General features: G+C 43.1%; 1 protein-coding gene and 1 long non-coding RNA gene across 4 annotated transcripts in view; one reads left to right on the plus strand and one right to left on the minus strand.

The window, feature by feature from the left end:
• ZNF609 (zinc finger protein 609) overlaps positions 1-14,708 on the plus strand; it is a 207,227-nt gene that overhangs the window by 130,880 nt on the left and 61,639 nt on the right. Inside the window, exon 2 of the mRNA XM_017885011.1 lies at positions 6,789-7,014. Coding sequence (XP_017740500.1) covers positions 6,789-7,014 — 226 coding nt within the window. The remainder of the gene's footprint in view (positions 1-6,788; positions 7,015-14,708) is intronic.
• Positions 1-14,708, minus strand: part of LOC108537510 (uncharacterized) — a 69,610-nt gene that overhangs the window by 50,968 nt on the left and 3,934 nt on the right. The window contains exons 2-4 of one of the 3 annotated variants that reach the window (XR_001887832.1): positions 13,249-13,309; positions 9,804-10,026; positions 7,663-7,754 (exon numbers count right to left, since the gene is read on the minus strand). This is a non-coding gene — a long non-coding RNA (uncharacterized LOC108537510). Of the gene's footprint in view, positions 1-7,022; positions 7,755-9,803; positions 10,027-13,248; positions 13,310-14,708 lie in introns of those variants that run through there. The other 2 variants (XR_001887830.1, XR_001887831.1) reach the window with 2 other exon arrangements.

Raw genomic sequence — 14,708 nt, forward strand, 5'->3', positions numbered from 1 at the left:
TTTTAATTTTTTTGGAGACAAAATTTCACTGTATTGCCCAGGCTAGTCTCAAACTCCTGGACTCAAACAGTACTCCCACTTCAGCTTCCCCAAGTGCTAGGATTACAGGCATGAGCTACCATTCCTGGCCAAAAAAAAAAAAAAAAAAATAGCCTAGCATGGTGGTGCACATGTAGTCCCAGCTACTTGGGAGGCTTCGGTGGGAGGATTGCTTGAGCCAGAGAGGTTGAAGCTACAGTGAGCCATGATCACTGCACTGCACTCCAGCCTGGACGACATTGCGATACCCTGTCTCAAAGAAAAGAGAATTATCGCCAGGCACATCTGTAATCCCAGCATTTTGGGAGGTTGTGGCGGTTGGATCACCTGAGGTCAGGAGTTCGAGACCAGCCTGGCCAACTTGATGAAACCTAGTGTCTACTAAAAATACAAAAAATAGCCAGGCATGGTGGTGGGAGCCCATAATCCCAGCTACTTGGGAGACTGAGGCAGGAGAATCGCCTGAACCTGGGAGGCGGAGATTGTAGCGAGCTGAGATCACACCATTGCACTCCAGCCTGGACAACAGGAGTGAAACTCCATCTCAAAAAACAAACAAACAAACAAAAATTATCGTTAAAAGATAAAGGACATAAAGTGTTGGGAAACTCCAGAGATCTCCTCTTTAAATTCTCTATAAGTCTGTTTTCAAGCTTTTGATTGTTTTGTTATTTACCTCCCCAGTAAGCTGAGCCCTAGGAGCCATGATGGCACTTCTTCGCATTTCAAAGACTGAGAATTAGCCTAACTTTTGTTGGTGTAGTTATTAAGGCATCTAATTACCTTAACTTTTTAATATTCCTATTCCTTATTTTCCCTCTTGGCCCCAATCTCCTGACAATCCCTGCTTATATTTTAGGTATATGAGAAAGATGGCAAAATGAGTCCTTTTCTGATTTTTTTTTTCCCCTTTTTTGAGACAGCGTCTTGCTCTGTTGCACAGGCTAGAGTACAGTGGTGCGATCACAGTGCACTGCAGCCTTCACCCCCGGAGCTAAAATTTCCTCCTGAAATGGGAAAAGTTCTCTTGTCCCCCTCACAGGGCGTGCGATGGGAGTGTGGCTCACTTCTTCACTGCCTCCCTGCTCAAACCTCTAGGGTAGCATAGAGACGAGCAGGCTGTGGGGCTCCAACCCTGGCAGTGTCTAGGGGTGAATGCTTACAGCTGAAGCCCCAGTGGGTGTGTGTTACAGGGTGCTCTTTTAGTTTAGCTGTCCTTAGGTGTTTTGTGTTAGCTCAGTTAGACCCCTGCCTTATCCCAAGAACAGAGGGCTTTCTCTATCCCAAGGTTCTTGTCTCGGTGTACTGGAAGAATCAGATCACATGTGGGCTTGGAGAATGAGTGTAAAGTTTTATTGAGTGGAAGTAACGCTCAGTAGATTGGGGAGCCAAAAGGGAGATGGTTTTCCCCTGGAGTTCGGCTACTTAGTGGCCCAGGCTCTTCTCCCACTGCCCCAGCCAAACTCTGCTTCGTTCCACGGCCTGCCAGCATCTGTCGTGTGCTCTTCCACCGTCGTGTGCTTTCCTGCTGGCATGCTCCTCTCAACGCCCTCTCGAGGTCCAGCCGCTGTGTCTTCTTCTGCCAATGTGTTCCTCTAAAAGTCCAACCGCTGTGTGTCTGTCTGCTAGGGTCTGGGGAGTTTTTATAGGCACAGGGAGGCGCCGCGGCAGACCAGGGTGGTCTTGGGAAATCCAGCATTTGGGCGGGGAAACAAAAATGCCAATCTTCACCTAGGTCCGTGGACACAGGCCCCAGATGGAGCCTTAGCCAGGGACCATGCCCTCCTCTACCCAGCACTTCCCTTACCCCTTCTGTATCATTTAAAGGGACTATGTTCTTCTCTACCCAACACATCCCTATCACTCCTACCTCCGCCTCCCAAGTAGCTAGGACTGTAGATGTGTGCCAACACACCCAGCTAGTTTTTTTTTTTTTTTTTTTTGGTTTTGGTTTTAATTTTTTGTAAAAATTTTTTGTTTTAATTTTGTCTCACAGTGTTGCCCTGGCTGGTCTCAAACTCCTGGACTCAAGCACTCCGCCCACCTTGGCGTCCCAAAGTGCTGGGACTACAGGCTTGAGCCATTGCACCCAGACCCCTTTTTCTGATTGTTATCTTCTCCTGGAAAGTGATAAATGAAGCTATGTTTGTTTCAGTGAATAATAGAATATGAAATCCTGTAAAGCCACATAAGTTATTAGATGAATATCACAGAGCTTATTATGCACTATGGCTTAATGTTAGATTATAGATGTGACCAAATGGTAATTAACAGAGCTGGAGCTGTAATTAAATACTATTATGCTGCTCTGTGATCTCTCCTTAGATTTCTGTTGCAAAGTAAACGGAAAATGAAGAGTTCAAACCCATAGGTGGATTTTGTCACTTCTCTCCATCCCCAAACATCTCTTTTAATTAACTAAGTAATTAAATAAAGTCATCTTCATACAACAGAGATGCCAAACTCTGCCTAGTAACTAATCAGTAAGGGTAGTTTGATGCATACTTGTTAATGAGTTCCTCATGTATATGAGTCTGTTCTGTTATTCTTAGTGATCAGTTCGGCTAAAGTTTCTTCTCCTCAGTTATTCTATAGCGGGTATAATTTGGCAAACTGCTTGAATGCAACAGTGATGTTTCCAATCTACATTTTAGGTGTTGTTTTCTGGATTTCTCGGTGCAAAACTGGGGACTTCATTTTATCTAGAATGTATTAGCATATCTTTCTCCTAGCCTGCCAGGAGCACTGAATAACCTAGCAGGAAATGAAACTACTTCCAGAAAAGAGCTGTCCTCAGTGGCTAAGAGAAAGGGTGTATAGGTGTCTCCATGGGGTAAACTTCCTTCGGTGCCTAGGGTTGCTGCCTGAGCTGTGGAACAGGTTGGCAATAGGACATGTGCAAGCAAGGCAATCAGAAAGTTCACAGGAGTGACCTGGAAGGTTTAGGCCAATGTCTGTGTCCAGTAGAACCTTGCAGGAATTTCTCTTGCGAGTAGAAGAAAGTATAGAAAAGGGAACAAACCCTAAGCAAACGAAGTACACATATAGGCTGTGAAACTGCTTCTGTCACGGTTCTTCCCCAAGAGAAAGAATAGATAAACAGAGGTGAGGCCAAGAATAAAGATAATCTGTATACTCTGTCTCTAACTTTCCCTCTCTAGTGACTCTCAAGAGTTTCTTCCAGCACTGCAGAGGAGTGAGTAGGGAGGCTCCAGTTTACTTTTTCTGTGTTGTTTTTACCTTCACTTCTGTGCATGGAAATTTTAAAGGATCTTTCCAGGATCTACCACACCCCAAGAAGGTTGGCAAATTAAATTATAAATGTCCATTTTCAAGAGAGCAAATATGCCTTTTGGCATTTATCATAAATGTCAATGATTCATTATACAGGCTTCCACTTCCATTTCATTTCATGAAAAAGGTGGAGTTAGGGAAGTACAAGGGGTGTGTGTGTGAGACAAGCAGGATAAGGATGTCTTGGCAGCTCTTCAGGGACCAGAATTAATCAGAATCAGTGTGTGAACATTCTGTGGACTCACAGTGATGATCTGCAAATAGTGATGACTTACTAAGCCAAGAAGTCAGAGCCAACTGTGGAGAATGGATCTGGTACCCAGACCTCAGCTTGTAGGCTAGTTGTCAAGGCCAGGAAGATGTTTGTCTCTGTGTGTGTTGTGAGAGGGAAATGGATTATAGATAGAATGATAGTCATGTAGTAAATTATTCCAGAATCAGAGTTTTGTTGCAGAACTATTTAGAAGCTTGGATTATGGATTCATGTATGATTTTCTCTGAATGTCTCTACTGAAGGACTACATTTAACCTAGACTAAGAAGTCCTCACAAAGGGAAGAGTCCCAAGGATTGGGAAAGTTCCAATCTTAGACTCTCATTTTCTAGGTCTGCTAATTAATATCATACTTAATCTTCGGAGGAAATAAGCTGGTGTGTGCATTAAGTGTCTTTGCATATGCAAGATATTATGCTTATTCAGGATTGGGGCATCAATCACTGGAGCATAATAGACTTTGTCAGCCTCATAAATTCTGGAATTTAAAGAGTTAAAGGATCACTGCCCACTTCATTTTTTTTTTTTTTTTTTTTTTTTGAGATAGGGTTTCACTCTGTCACCCAGACTGGAGTACAGTGGTACAATCATAGGTCATTGTAGCCTCAGCCTCCTGGGCTTAAGTGGTCCTCCCACCTCAGCCTCCGGAGTAGCTGAGAATACAGGCATGTGCCACCACACACAGATACTTTTTTTATTTTTATTTTTTATAGAGGTGGGGTCTTGCTATGTTACCCAGGCTAGTCTTGAACTCGTGGCTACACATGATCTTCCTCCCTAGGCCTCCCAAAACATTGGGACTACAGGCATGAACCACTGCACCTGACCCATCACAACTTTTATATTGTCTCTAGATGTGTTGGAACCTAACTAATTACATTGTTTTTTTTTTTCTTTTCTTTTCCTTTCTTTCCTTTTCTTTTTTTTTTTTTTTTTTTTTATTTTGAGTATGGAGTCTTGCTCTGTCACCAGGCTGGAGTGCAGTGGCATGATCTCGGTTCACTGCAACCTCCGCCTCCCGGGTTCAAGCGATTCTCCTGCCTCAGCCTCCCACGTAGCTGGGACTACAGGCACCTGCCACCACACCCGGATAATTTTTTATTTTTAGTAGAGATGGGGTTTCAGCTTGTTAGGCAGGATGGTCTCGACCTCCTGACCTCGTGATCCGTCTGCCTCGGCCTCCCAAAGTGCTGGGATTGCAGGCGTGAGCCACCGCACCCGGCCCAACTAATTACATTCTTGTGAGAGGTTCTGGTTTCTGGTTTTGGAGGCAGATTGCTTATTTATTTATTTCCTGTTTTTTTTGGGGGGGAAGGAGTCTTGCTCTGTCACCCAGGCTGGAATGCAATGGTGCGATCTCGGCTCACTGCAACCTCCGCCTCCCAGGTTCAAGCGATTCTCCTGCCTCGGGCTCCTGAATAGCTCAGATTACAGACGCCCGCCACTACGCCTGGCTAATTTTTGTATTTTTAGTAGAGACATGGTTTCACCATGTTAGTNCCTGCCTCAGCCTCCCACGTAGCTGGGACTACAGGCACCTGCCACCACACCCGGATAATTTTTTATTTTAGTAGAGATGGGGTTTCAGCTTGTTAGGCAGGATGGTCTCGACCTCCTGACCTCGTGATCCGTCTGCCTCGGCCTCCCAAAGTGCTGGGATTGCAGGCGTGAGCCACCGCACCCGGCCCAACTAATTACATTCTTGTGAGAGGTTCTGGTTTCTGGTTTTGGAGGCAGATTGCTTATTTATTTATTTCCTGTTTTTTTTGGGGGGGAAGGAGTCTTGCTCTGTCACCCAGGCTGGAATGCAATGGTGCGATCTCGGCTCACTGCAACCTCCGCCTCCCAGGTTCAAGCGATTCTCCTGCCTCGGGCTCCTGAATAGCTCAGATTACAGACGCCCGCCACTACGCCTGGCTAATTTTTGTATTTTTAGTAGAGACATGGTTTCACCATGTTAGTCAGGCTGGTCTCGAACTCTTGACCTCAGGTGATCTGCCCACCTTGGCCTCCCAAAGTGCTAGGATTATAAGTGTGAGCCACCGCGCCCGGCCGTGTTTGACTATTTCTATCTTTGTGTACATAATCAACTACATCTTCAGATTGCTATTGATTGGCTTCTGGGTGGCAACAGCACCTACTGTTTTTTTGTTTTGTTTTTTTAAGACGGAATCTCGCTCATCGCCCAGGCTGGAGTGCAGTGGAGCAATTTCGGCTCACTGCAAGCTCCGCCTCCCGGGTTCACGCCATTGTCCTGCCTCGGCCTCCCAAGTAGCTGGAACTACAGGCGCCCACCACCACGCCCAGCTAATTTTTTGTATTTTTAGTAGAGACAGGGTTTCACGGTGTTAGCCAGGATGGTCTCAATCTCCTGACCTCGTGATCCGCCCATCTCAGCCTCCCAAAGTGCTGGGATTACAGGCGTGAGCTGGTGCACCCAGCGCACCTCCTGTTTCTTATAGATAAATTTGATGGTAGAATTATATTCCAAGATGCCATTCTCATTAAACAACCACTGTTACAGTCTCTAAGGGTTAGAAATTCCCACCAGGTTAATCCCAGCCCTGCTATAACTTTTAAGTAGATTCCTTCTAGCCAAAGATGTATTAAAGCACCTACAATCATTAGGAATCATGGCATGCCTAGGATTTAGCTATTTCTTCCTCTCTTTATCCCCACCCAAATTCATGGATTTTATGCCAGACTAATGTACTGTTTGCTGAATGATAGATTGGTAGGAAGCATAGTGTGGTGGTAGCAGAACCTAGCTCAGATGCTGGGCCTTGTCTTTCTCATCAGTCTGTGTGCTCTGTTACTATTGAAATCTGGCCCTGATTCTCTTTCATTACAGACTTTTAAATGAGATGAGAAAAAATAGAACTTTTTAAAAAACAATTTTAGCCAAGTGTAGTTTATGAGGAAGATCATATTAATAAGAATCATTAATAAGATCATTATATGCTCATTAATAAGAGTTTCTTTTAGCACAGGATGCTCTCATCTAAACCACTAGATTTGTAGTGGTATCATAAGCCAGAACTTGAAAGGAAGAACCAAAGTTTTACTTATAGCCGTCTGCACTCTGACAGGAATAGATATAGGACTAGATTAAATACAGAAAAGGTATTTCCTCTAAATGTTCTCCCTGCAACTCAGCTACTACTTTTTCTTCCCCCCCACAGATGGAGTCCCCTGTTTCCACACCAGCAGTGCTGCCAATACACCTTTTGGTGCCAGTGGTCAATAATGACATCTCATCTCCTTGTGAGCAGATCATGGTTCGTACCCGATCAGTTGGGGTCAACACATGTGATGTGGCTCTAGCCACAGAGCCTGAGTGCTTGGGCCCCTGTGAACCTGGAACTAGCGTCAACCTTGAAGGCATCGTGTGGCAGGAAACAGAAGATGGTAAGTGTGATATGTGACTTTCCCATCCCTTCTCAACCTGCTTCTGCAGGGGAGCCACCAGGGGCTTATTGTTGTAAATATTGCCAAGTGGTTATTAGAGTCTCAAGTGTCCACAGTCTGTGGGATATACCCACACAGAGGATTTTAGCAGACTTAGGAAAATTTCCCAGCTTCTAGAGATTGCCAATACCAGTTTTTTAGATTAATTATCTTCCCTTCATAGCTATTGAACAGTGTTGATCCTGGTACTTAAGCAGTCATGTGATAGGTGTTGGGGAGGTAATTCAAACTGTATCTGTATTCTCCATATCCTTTCTATTATTTTATATGGGAGAGTTAAATTATAAATTAAATTTGAGGTCAGGCCTGAAGAGAAAAAGTAACAAAAGGGCAGCTGAGGGAGTCAAGGGGATGAAGAATAGTCACTCTTAAATTGACTTAATGTTGGCTCATTGCATATGCAGCTCTTGCCTTTTTTAACACCTATAGATAGGTACAGCCAGCTCACTCTTCCCACTGATTGCCTCATTGCCCAGCCACCCACACCACTTCATGTATCTGTCACTTGGTACAGATTTTATAGGCTGAGGCAACGGGGAGATGTTTAGATGGTCTTATTTTCAGGCATCCACTAAGCAGTTGACTCACTGTAGGTTGCTGCTGCCCAAGGCATCCAGACTTCTTGCATGTTCCATTTGCCCCTGAGAATGGAATGTCTTCTGTTTTGGAAATTCATGAACCTGAAAAAATGGAAGGAAGTGTAAAGGGACTTAATGGGGTATTTCAGATCTTTTGGTAACATCTGGTGGCACTTTGATTTTGCGTATTCTTTTATAAAGAATCCAAGTCCTTGTCAGAGTATATGTGGTTAGAGAGCCTGGGCCTCAGAGTCCCATCATGTTTCTGCATCAGTAACCAGACTTTCAAACTATCCTCACTCTGAGGAGTTTAGAGACCCAGAGGAGCACAGCTAATCATCTCTGATTATCACAGAGCTATTTTGTCAGTCTGCCCCTGGAAATTCAGGCATTTCATTCTAACAAAAGTCTGTTCCCCTGAATATTTTGTTGTCATTCAGTATTTATTTAAAGTTTACCATGCAATAGGTGCTGATGTTACAGGTTAAGAACTCTGTGTTCTTGTCTGTCTCATCATTAGGGATATAATACATCTTCAGCTTTCAGAATAACATTGCTAATGGGTTTTATTGTGTGCCTGAGTGGTAGATGCTGATGCAGAGAAGGTAGAGAGATAGTTTAACTCTAGAGGTTAACTCTGGATATGTGTATAAAATATACAATCTGAAAATCACAAAGTGGCTATCTGATTTTTAAAATGTCGTCTGCTTATGGACAAATGTCTGAATAGTCAGAGTCTGTTGAAATGACAGACATATCCAGACCATATCTCTGTGCCACCAAGCAACCTTCAAGGCCTCTTGCTTCAGTATATTGAAGATAGAATAAATCAATTTCCTTCCTATTTGTTCTGCTTGTCTTTATGATGGTGACTCTTTTCCAAGAACAAGATGCTTTTTTTTATGTGAACCTAACAAAAACTTTGAGAGAGTGAGGCTAGTGCTTTCACTCTCATAAGGACAATGAATACCTTTTTATCTGAGGATCCCTTCCTGCCAGGGCAAAATTAACACATAATTTTTTTTTTTTTTTTTTTTTTTTTTTTTTTTTTTTTTTTTGTAAATCATTTGCTCTGAAAGGCTCTCAGGTTTGTCAGGTTGTCACAGGCAGCCTATTATTACCAAGTTCCCCTGTTACGTACTTTTTTTTTTTTTTTTTGAGACAGAGTCTCACTCTGTCACCCAGGCTGGAGTGCAGTGGCGCGATCTTGGCTCACTGCAACCTCTGCCTCCCGGGTTCAAGCGATTCTGCTCTCTCAGCTTCTTGAGTAGCTGGGACTACAGGCGTGCACCACCATGCCTAGCCCATTTTTGTAATTTTGGTAGAGACGGGGTTTCACCATGCTGGCCAGGCTGGTCTTGATCTCCTGACCTTGTAATCCACCTGCCTCAGCCTCCCAAAGTGCTGGGATTACAGGTGTGAGCTACCACGCCCAGTCCAGTATGTACTCTTAAGGTACTCTGTACTTTATTTCATAGCACACATCACAGTTTGCAACTTTATCATTTTATTATTTTTCTCTTAATGTGAATCTCTTCTACTGTGTTCGAAGTTCTGAGATCAGGCAGTCTGTTTTGCTCACCATTGTATTCAAGGTACTTAACATAGGTGGCAACTGACACCTATGGTAGTAGACTGTCGAAAATACTTGTTTAAGGCCAGGTGCAGTTTATCACCTGATGTCAGGAGTTCAAGACCAGCCTGGCCCACATGGCGAAACCCCATCTCTACTAAAAATACAAAAAAATAGCTGGCTGTGGTGGCATGCCCCTGTAATCCCAGCTACTTGGGAGGCTGAGGCAGGAGAATCGCTTGAACCCTGGAGGTGGAGGTTGCAGTGAGCCGAGATCGCACCATTGCACTCCGGCCTGGGCGACAGAGAAAAAAAAAAAGAAAGAAAAATATATTTGTTTGAATGAAGGAATGCTTGCATCTATGTTATTGTCGTTTCTGGATCTATCTTAATATATATCTAGAGGATATTAAAATATTGCTTGAACTTAGGAATGGTGTCAAAATACTTCCCAAAAATCTAAATCTTCTCTGAAACTCAGAATAAATACTGCTTTCACCAGGTTTGAGATCCGTCTCGTTGTCTAAATCTGTAAGATTTTTAATCCTACTTTTAATACCAGGTTTTCTCCCACTTACTGTATTTCAAGGCTTAGCTCTCTTCTTTATTTTTTCTTTCATCCCAAGGGAAAGAGAACTGTCTGCAATAATATACTCATCTTTTCTTTGCTTTCTGGTCACCCCAGAGGGCCTTCACCTGAACTGTCAGTTGACGAAGGTCTGAATTGGGATCACAGTTGGTTCACATTCCTTTTCATCTTCAGGTAACAGAGATTTCCTGCAAAGATCATTCTCTGAAGATCTGTAAGATCCAGTATACCGAGTCAGTTCTCAAGTTAATCCTAAGAACTATATACAGATACTTTTTAAAAAATTCTTCCAGACTTCTAGGTTTTTTGTCTGCCTCTCGACATTTTGTACTTCTGTCTGTCTCTTTGTCCAGCAAACTACACTGTCTTCAAACAGAAAAGTCCTTACAGCTCAGAGAGAAGCTGTGAATGCTTGGCCTCTGAGGGGAATGGAGGACACTGAGGTCCCTATAGAACTGAGCCACCTTGCTGAGAACAGGTGTAGGAGTCATGGCCTCAATTATTCCTAGTTTCTTTGCCTACTTGTCCTACAGTGTTACTTCTTTCTTTCCTCTTCTCTCCCTGTCACTCACTTTAAACCTTGGATGCATTTTCAAATTCCTGCAGATTCCATTTCTTTTTAGGCTGTTCATAATTCAGTAAGCACTGCGAAGATCCTACTTGACTAGATTAAACCATGGAACTGTTAAGAAGACCCAAGTGTAACGTAGAATTTTTTTGTTTGTTTGTTTTTGAGACATTCTCAGCACTACATAAGGGCTGGTTCCACTGGATTTTGCTTTATCTCACCTCACTTCAAATCAAAATACTGAATACCTCCGAGGCAAGTGGATCACTTGAGATCAGGAGTTTGAGACCAGCCTGGCCAACATGGCAAAACCCCGTCTCTACTAAAAATGCAAAAATTAGCCTGTAATCCCAGCTACTTGGGAGGCTGAGGGAGGGGAGTCTCTTGGACCCAGGAGGTGGAGGTTGCACTGAGCCGAGATTGTGCCACTGCACTCCAGCCTGGGCAACAGAGTGAGACTTCATCTCACAAAAAAAGAAAAAAAAAAAACTACCAAGTCTATTCTGGGTTCGCAAGGCTTAACTCTAATCTAGGATCCTGAAAAAATGTATAAGAAGCCTTAAAGCAGACTATGTACTTTTAGGGACACAAAATTGCTTACTGGCTTGTGCGGTATTTTAAAGAAAGGCAAGGCTGACTTTAGGTTAGAGTTCTAGGAGATGCTATAGGTTCTCCTTTTTGGATAGTAGCACTAACCCAAAGGCCAATACCAGTGATGTAGTTTACTTTGGCAAATGTGCTTTATGGAAGAATTTATGGTATAGTGGAAGGAGCACTAGAGTAAAAATCTGAAGACTTCTATATCTCTGCCACTATCATTATGACCTTGGAAAAATCCCTTAATTTTCTGGGCCTTAGTTACCTCTTAAGTTGAACTAGGTGACCAATTAGGACCTGTCAGTTCTTTTTTCTTTTCTTTTTTTTTTTTTTTTTGAAACAGGGTCAAGCTGTGTCACCCAGGCTGGAATGTAGCAACAACATTATGTCTCACTGCAGCCTCAAACTCTTGAGCTGAAGTGATCCTCCTACCTTGGCCTCCTGAGTAGCTAAAACTACAGGCATGTGCCTCCGTACTCAGCTAATTTTTTATAGAGACAGAGTCTTGCTACATTGTTCAGACTGGTCTCAAACTCCTGGCCTCAAGTGACCATCCTGCCTCAGCCTCCCAAAGTGCTGGGATTACAGGCATGAACCACCATGCCCAACGTGTCAGCTCTTAAGTTATAAAAATCTATGCAGGGCAGGTGTGGTGGCTCATGCCTATAATCCCAGCACTTTGGTAGGCTGATGCAGATGGATCACTTGAGCTCAGGAGTTTGAGACCAGCCTGGGTAACATAGCAAGACCCTATCTCTACAAAAAAACATTTTTTTTAATCTATGCCTTAAACCATGGAATCAGGGCCAGGCACAGTGGCTTGTGCCTGTAGTCCCAGCTACTCAGGAGGCCAAGGCAGGAGGATCACTTAGTCCAGGAGTTCGAGGCAACAGTGAACTATAATTGTGCCACTGCATTCCAGGCTGGGTGACAGAGTGAGACCCCATCTCAAAAAAGAAAAGAAACATGGAATCAGCATGGATCCAACACTGGTTGACTATGGCAACTTGAAAACGAACAAGTGGACTGGCATGGTGGCTCACACCTGTAATCCCAACACTGGGAAGCTGAAGCAGGTAGATCACTTGAGGCCAGGAGTTTGAGACCAGCCTGGCCAACATGGTGAAACCCTGTCTCTACCACAAAAATTAGCCAGGTGTGGTGACACATGCCTGTAATCCCATCTACTCCAGAGGCTGAGGCAGGAGAATCCCATGAACCCAGGAGGCGGAGGTTGCAGTGAGCTAGGATGTCAGAGAATATGTGGCTCTCTGTCAGACAGGAGGAGCAGAGACTTTTTTTGAGACAGAGTTACTCTCTTCTTGCCCAGGCTGGAGTACAATGGCATGATCTGGGCTCACTGCAACCTCCACCTTCTGGGTTCAAGCGATTCTCCTGCCTCAGCCTCCCGAGTAGCTGGGATTACAGGCATACGCCACCACGCCCGGCTAATTTTTTATTTTTAGTAGTGATGGGGTTTTTCTATGTTGGTCAGGCTGGTCTCGAACTCCTGATCTCAGGTGATCCGCCCGCCTCAGCCTTCCAAAGTGCTGGGATTATAGGTGTAAGCCACCATGCCCAGCCCCTGCTTGCTATTGTAATAACATCCTGTCATCAGATTTCTTCTACCACCATTTGACTGAAACATTTCTCATACCAGTTTTCCAGAGGTCTTCTCTCAGTCCTTCCTAGACTTCTATTAGCTCTCTTATTTCTTTATTCTTGAAACTCTCCTCTCTTGCCTTGGTCGTAAATCTCATTTATCTTTATAACTGGTTATTCTCTCTATTTTGTGCCAGTCTCTCATCCTCCTTGTATTCATTTAATCAGAAATTCCTGTTGAGATTCAGGATGCTGAAATATTGGTCAATTCAGTCCTATCAGCCTCTAGATAGGGTCTGTAGCAGCTGGTGCCCTGCTGTCTTTCCCACAGGCAAACAGACTTATCCACAATATATTTTTTCATTTATTGTGTGTGCCATACTGGGGAAAGTTGAGGAAACATTGAGTTAGGAATGGCATTTAGCTGCTTGGAGAAGAAATGAAACTATAATAATGATTTAATATAAGAGAATTTGGAGGTAGGTAGGCAAGTAGTCTAGGGCTGGTATGATGATGTCACAATGGAATCACTGTTTCAGGCTCCTTAAAGTTACTTCTTTATTGCAAAATTGCTTCTGTAGCTCCAGCCATCACATTTACTTTCCAGTCTTGAAAGAAAAGGAAGGTAGAAGAGAAAAAGCACCTGCCTCCCATCTTAGTCTGTTACCTTTGGAGAGGTTTCCCAGAAGCCACACCATAAGACTTCTGCTTACATCTTGTTGGCTACCCTGTATGCAAGGAAGGCAAAGAAATGTAGCCTTTTAGCTGGATACATTACTTCCCCACACAAAATAGGGACTCTTACTAAGGGAAAGGGGAAGAAATTAGCAGAATCTGCCACTCTTCTGCTCTGCATAGCCTTCATATATCATAACTTCCAAAAGCTATTACTTTAGCAGCTTTCTATTGTAAGTCCTCTCCTATATATCCATGTCTTTAGCTGTCTACCTTGTATGAACAATACCCAGAACTTTATCTCTATACTTGACCTTTTGCCTAATAGTTTCACTGATGAACATCACCAGAAACTGATTTATTAAATTCAAATGTCTAAAAAGGAGTATTCACCATTTTTTACCAAAAATTTCTTTCTCTTCTCTATTTCTCTTCATTACACCTACATTACCATCCTCCTAATTTTCTTTTTTTTCTTTTTCTTTTTCTTTTTTTTTTTTTGAGACAAAGTCTCGCTCTGTTGCCTAGAGTGCAATGGCGCGATCTCAGCTCACCGCAACCTCCACCTACGGGGTTCAAGCAATTCGTCTGCCTCAGCCTCCCAAGTTGCTCGGATTACAGGTGCCCACCACCACGCCCAGCTAATTTTTGTATTTTGAGTAGAGATGGGTTTTCACCATATTGGCCAGGCTGGTCTCGAACTCCTGACCTCAGGTGATCCACCCGCCTCAGCCTCCCAAAATGCTGGGATTACAGGCATGAGCCACCGCGCCCAGCACCATCCTCCTAATTTTCTAGGCTCAAACCTCCCTAGTCATCTCTTGACTCTTCACTCTTCATCTCTGTATAATTGTTTAGTGGTTTCTCTAGGAATTACAATATATAGATTTAACTTTTCACAGTGTAATTAAAATTAATATCTCAAGTGGAATGTAGAAATCTTACTACCATATAAGTAAGTTCCGTTACTCTCCATTCTTGTTGCTTTTTTTTTTTTTGAGATGGAGTTTCACTGTGTCACCCAGGCTGGAGTGCAGTGGTGTGACCTTGACTCACTGAAACCTCCAAGAAGAGATGGAGTTTCACCATGTTAGCCAGGCTTATCTCAGACTCCTAGCCTCAAATAATCTGCCTGCCTCAGCCTCCAAAGTGCTAGGATTACAGGCAAGAGCCACTGCACCAGGCCTTACTCTCCATTTTTTTTTTTTTTTTTTTTTTTTTTTTTTTAGCTTTGTAAATTATTTTATTTCTTCCATGATGATTTAGAGGCACTGTCTTCAAACCAATACAAATATTTCATAAATAATATTTGGCTGTTTTCTAACCAGTTGAGTAATTTGTTGCACAATAAGCTACCTCACATCTTTCAGCAAGAAATACAGTAAATTTGAAAATAAAAACATTACATAATGAATTAGGACACAATTTTTTTTTTTTTTTTTTTTTTTTTTT

This window comes from Rhinopithecus bieti, unplaced genomic scaffold, assembly GCF_001698545.2.
Source record: "Rhinopithecus bieti isolate Rb0 unplaced genomic scaffold, ASM169854v2 scaffold_13262, whole genome shotgun sequence".
Lineage (NCBI taxonomy): Eukaryota > Metazoa > Chordata > Mammalia > Primates > Cercopithecidae > Rhinopithecus > Rhinopithecus bieti.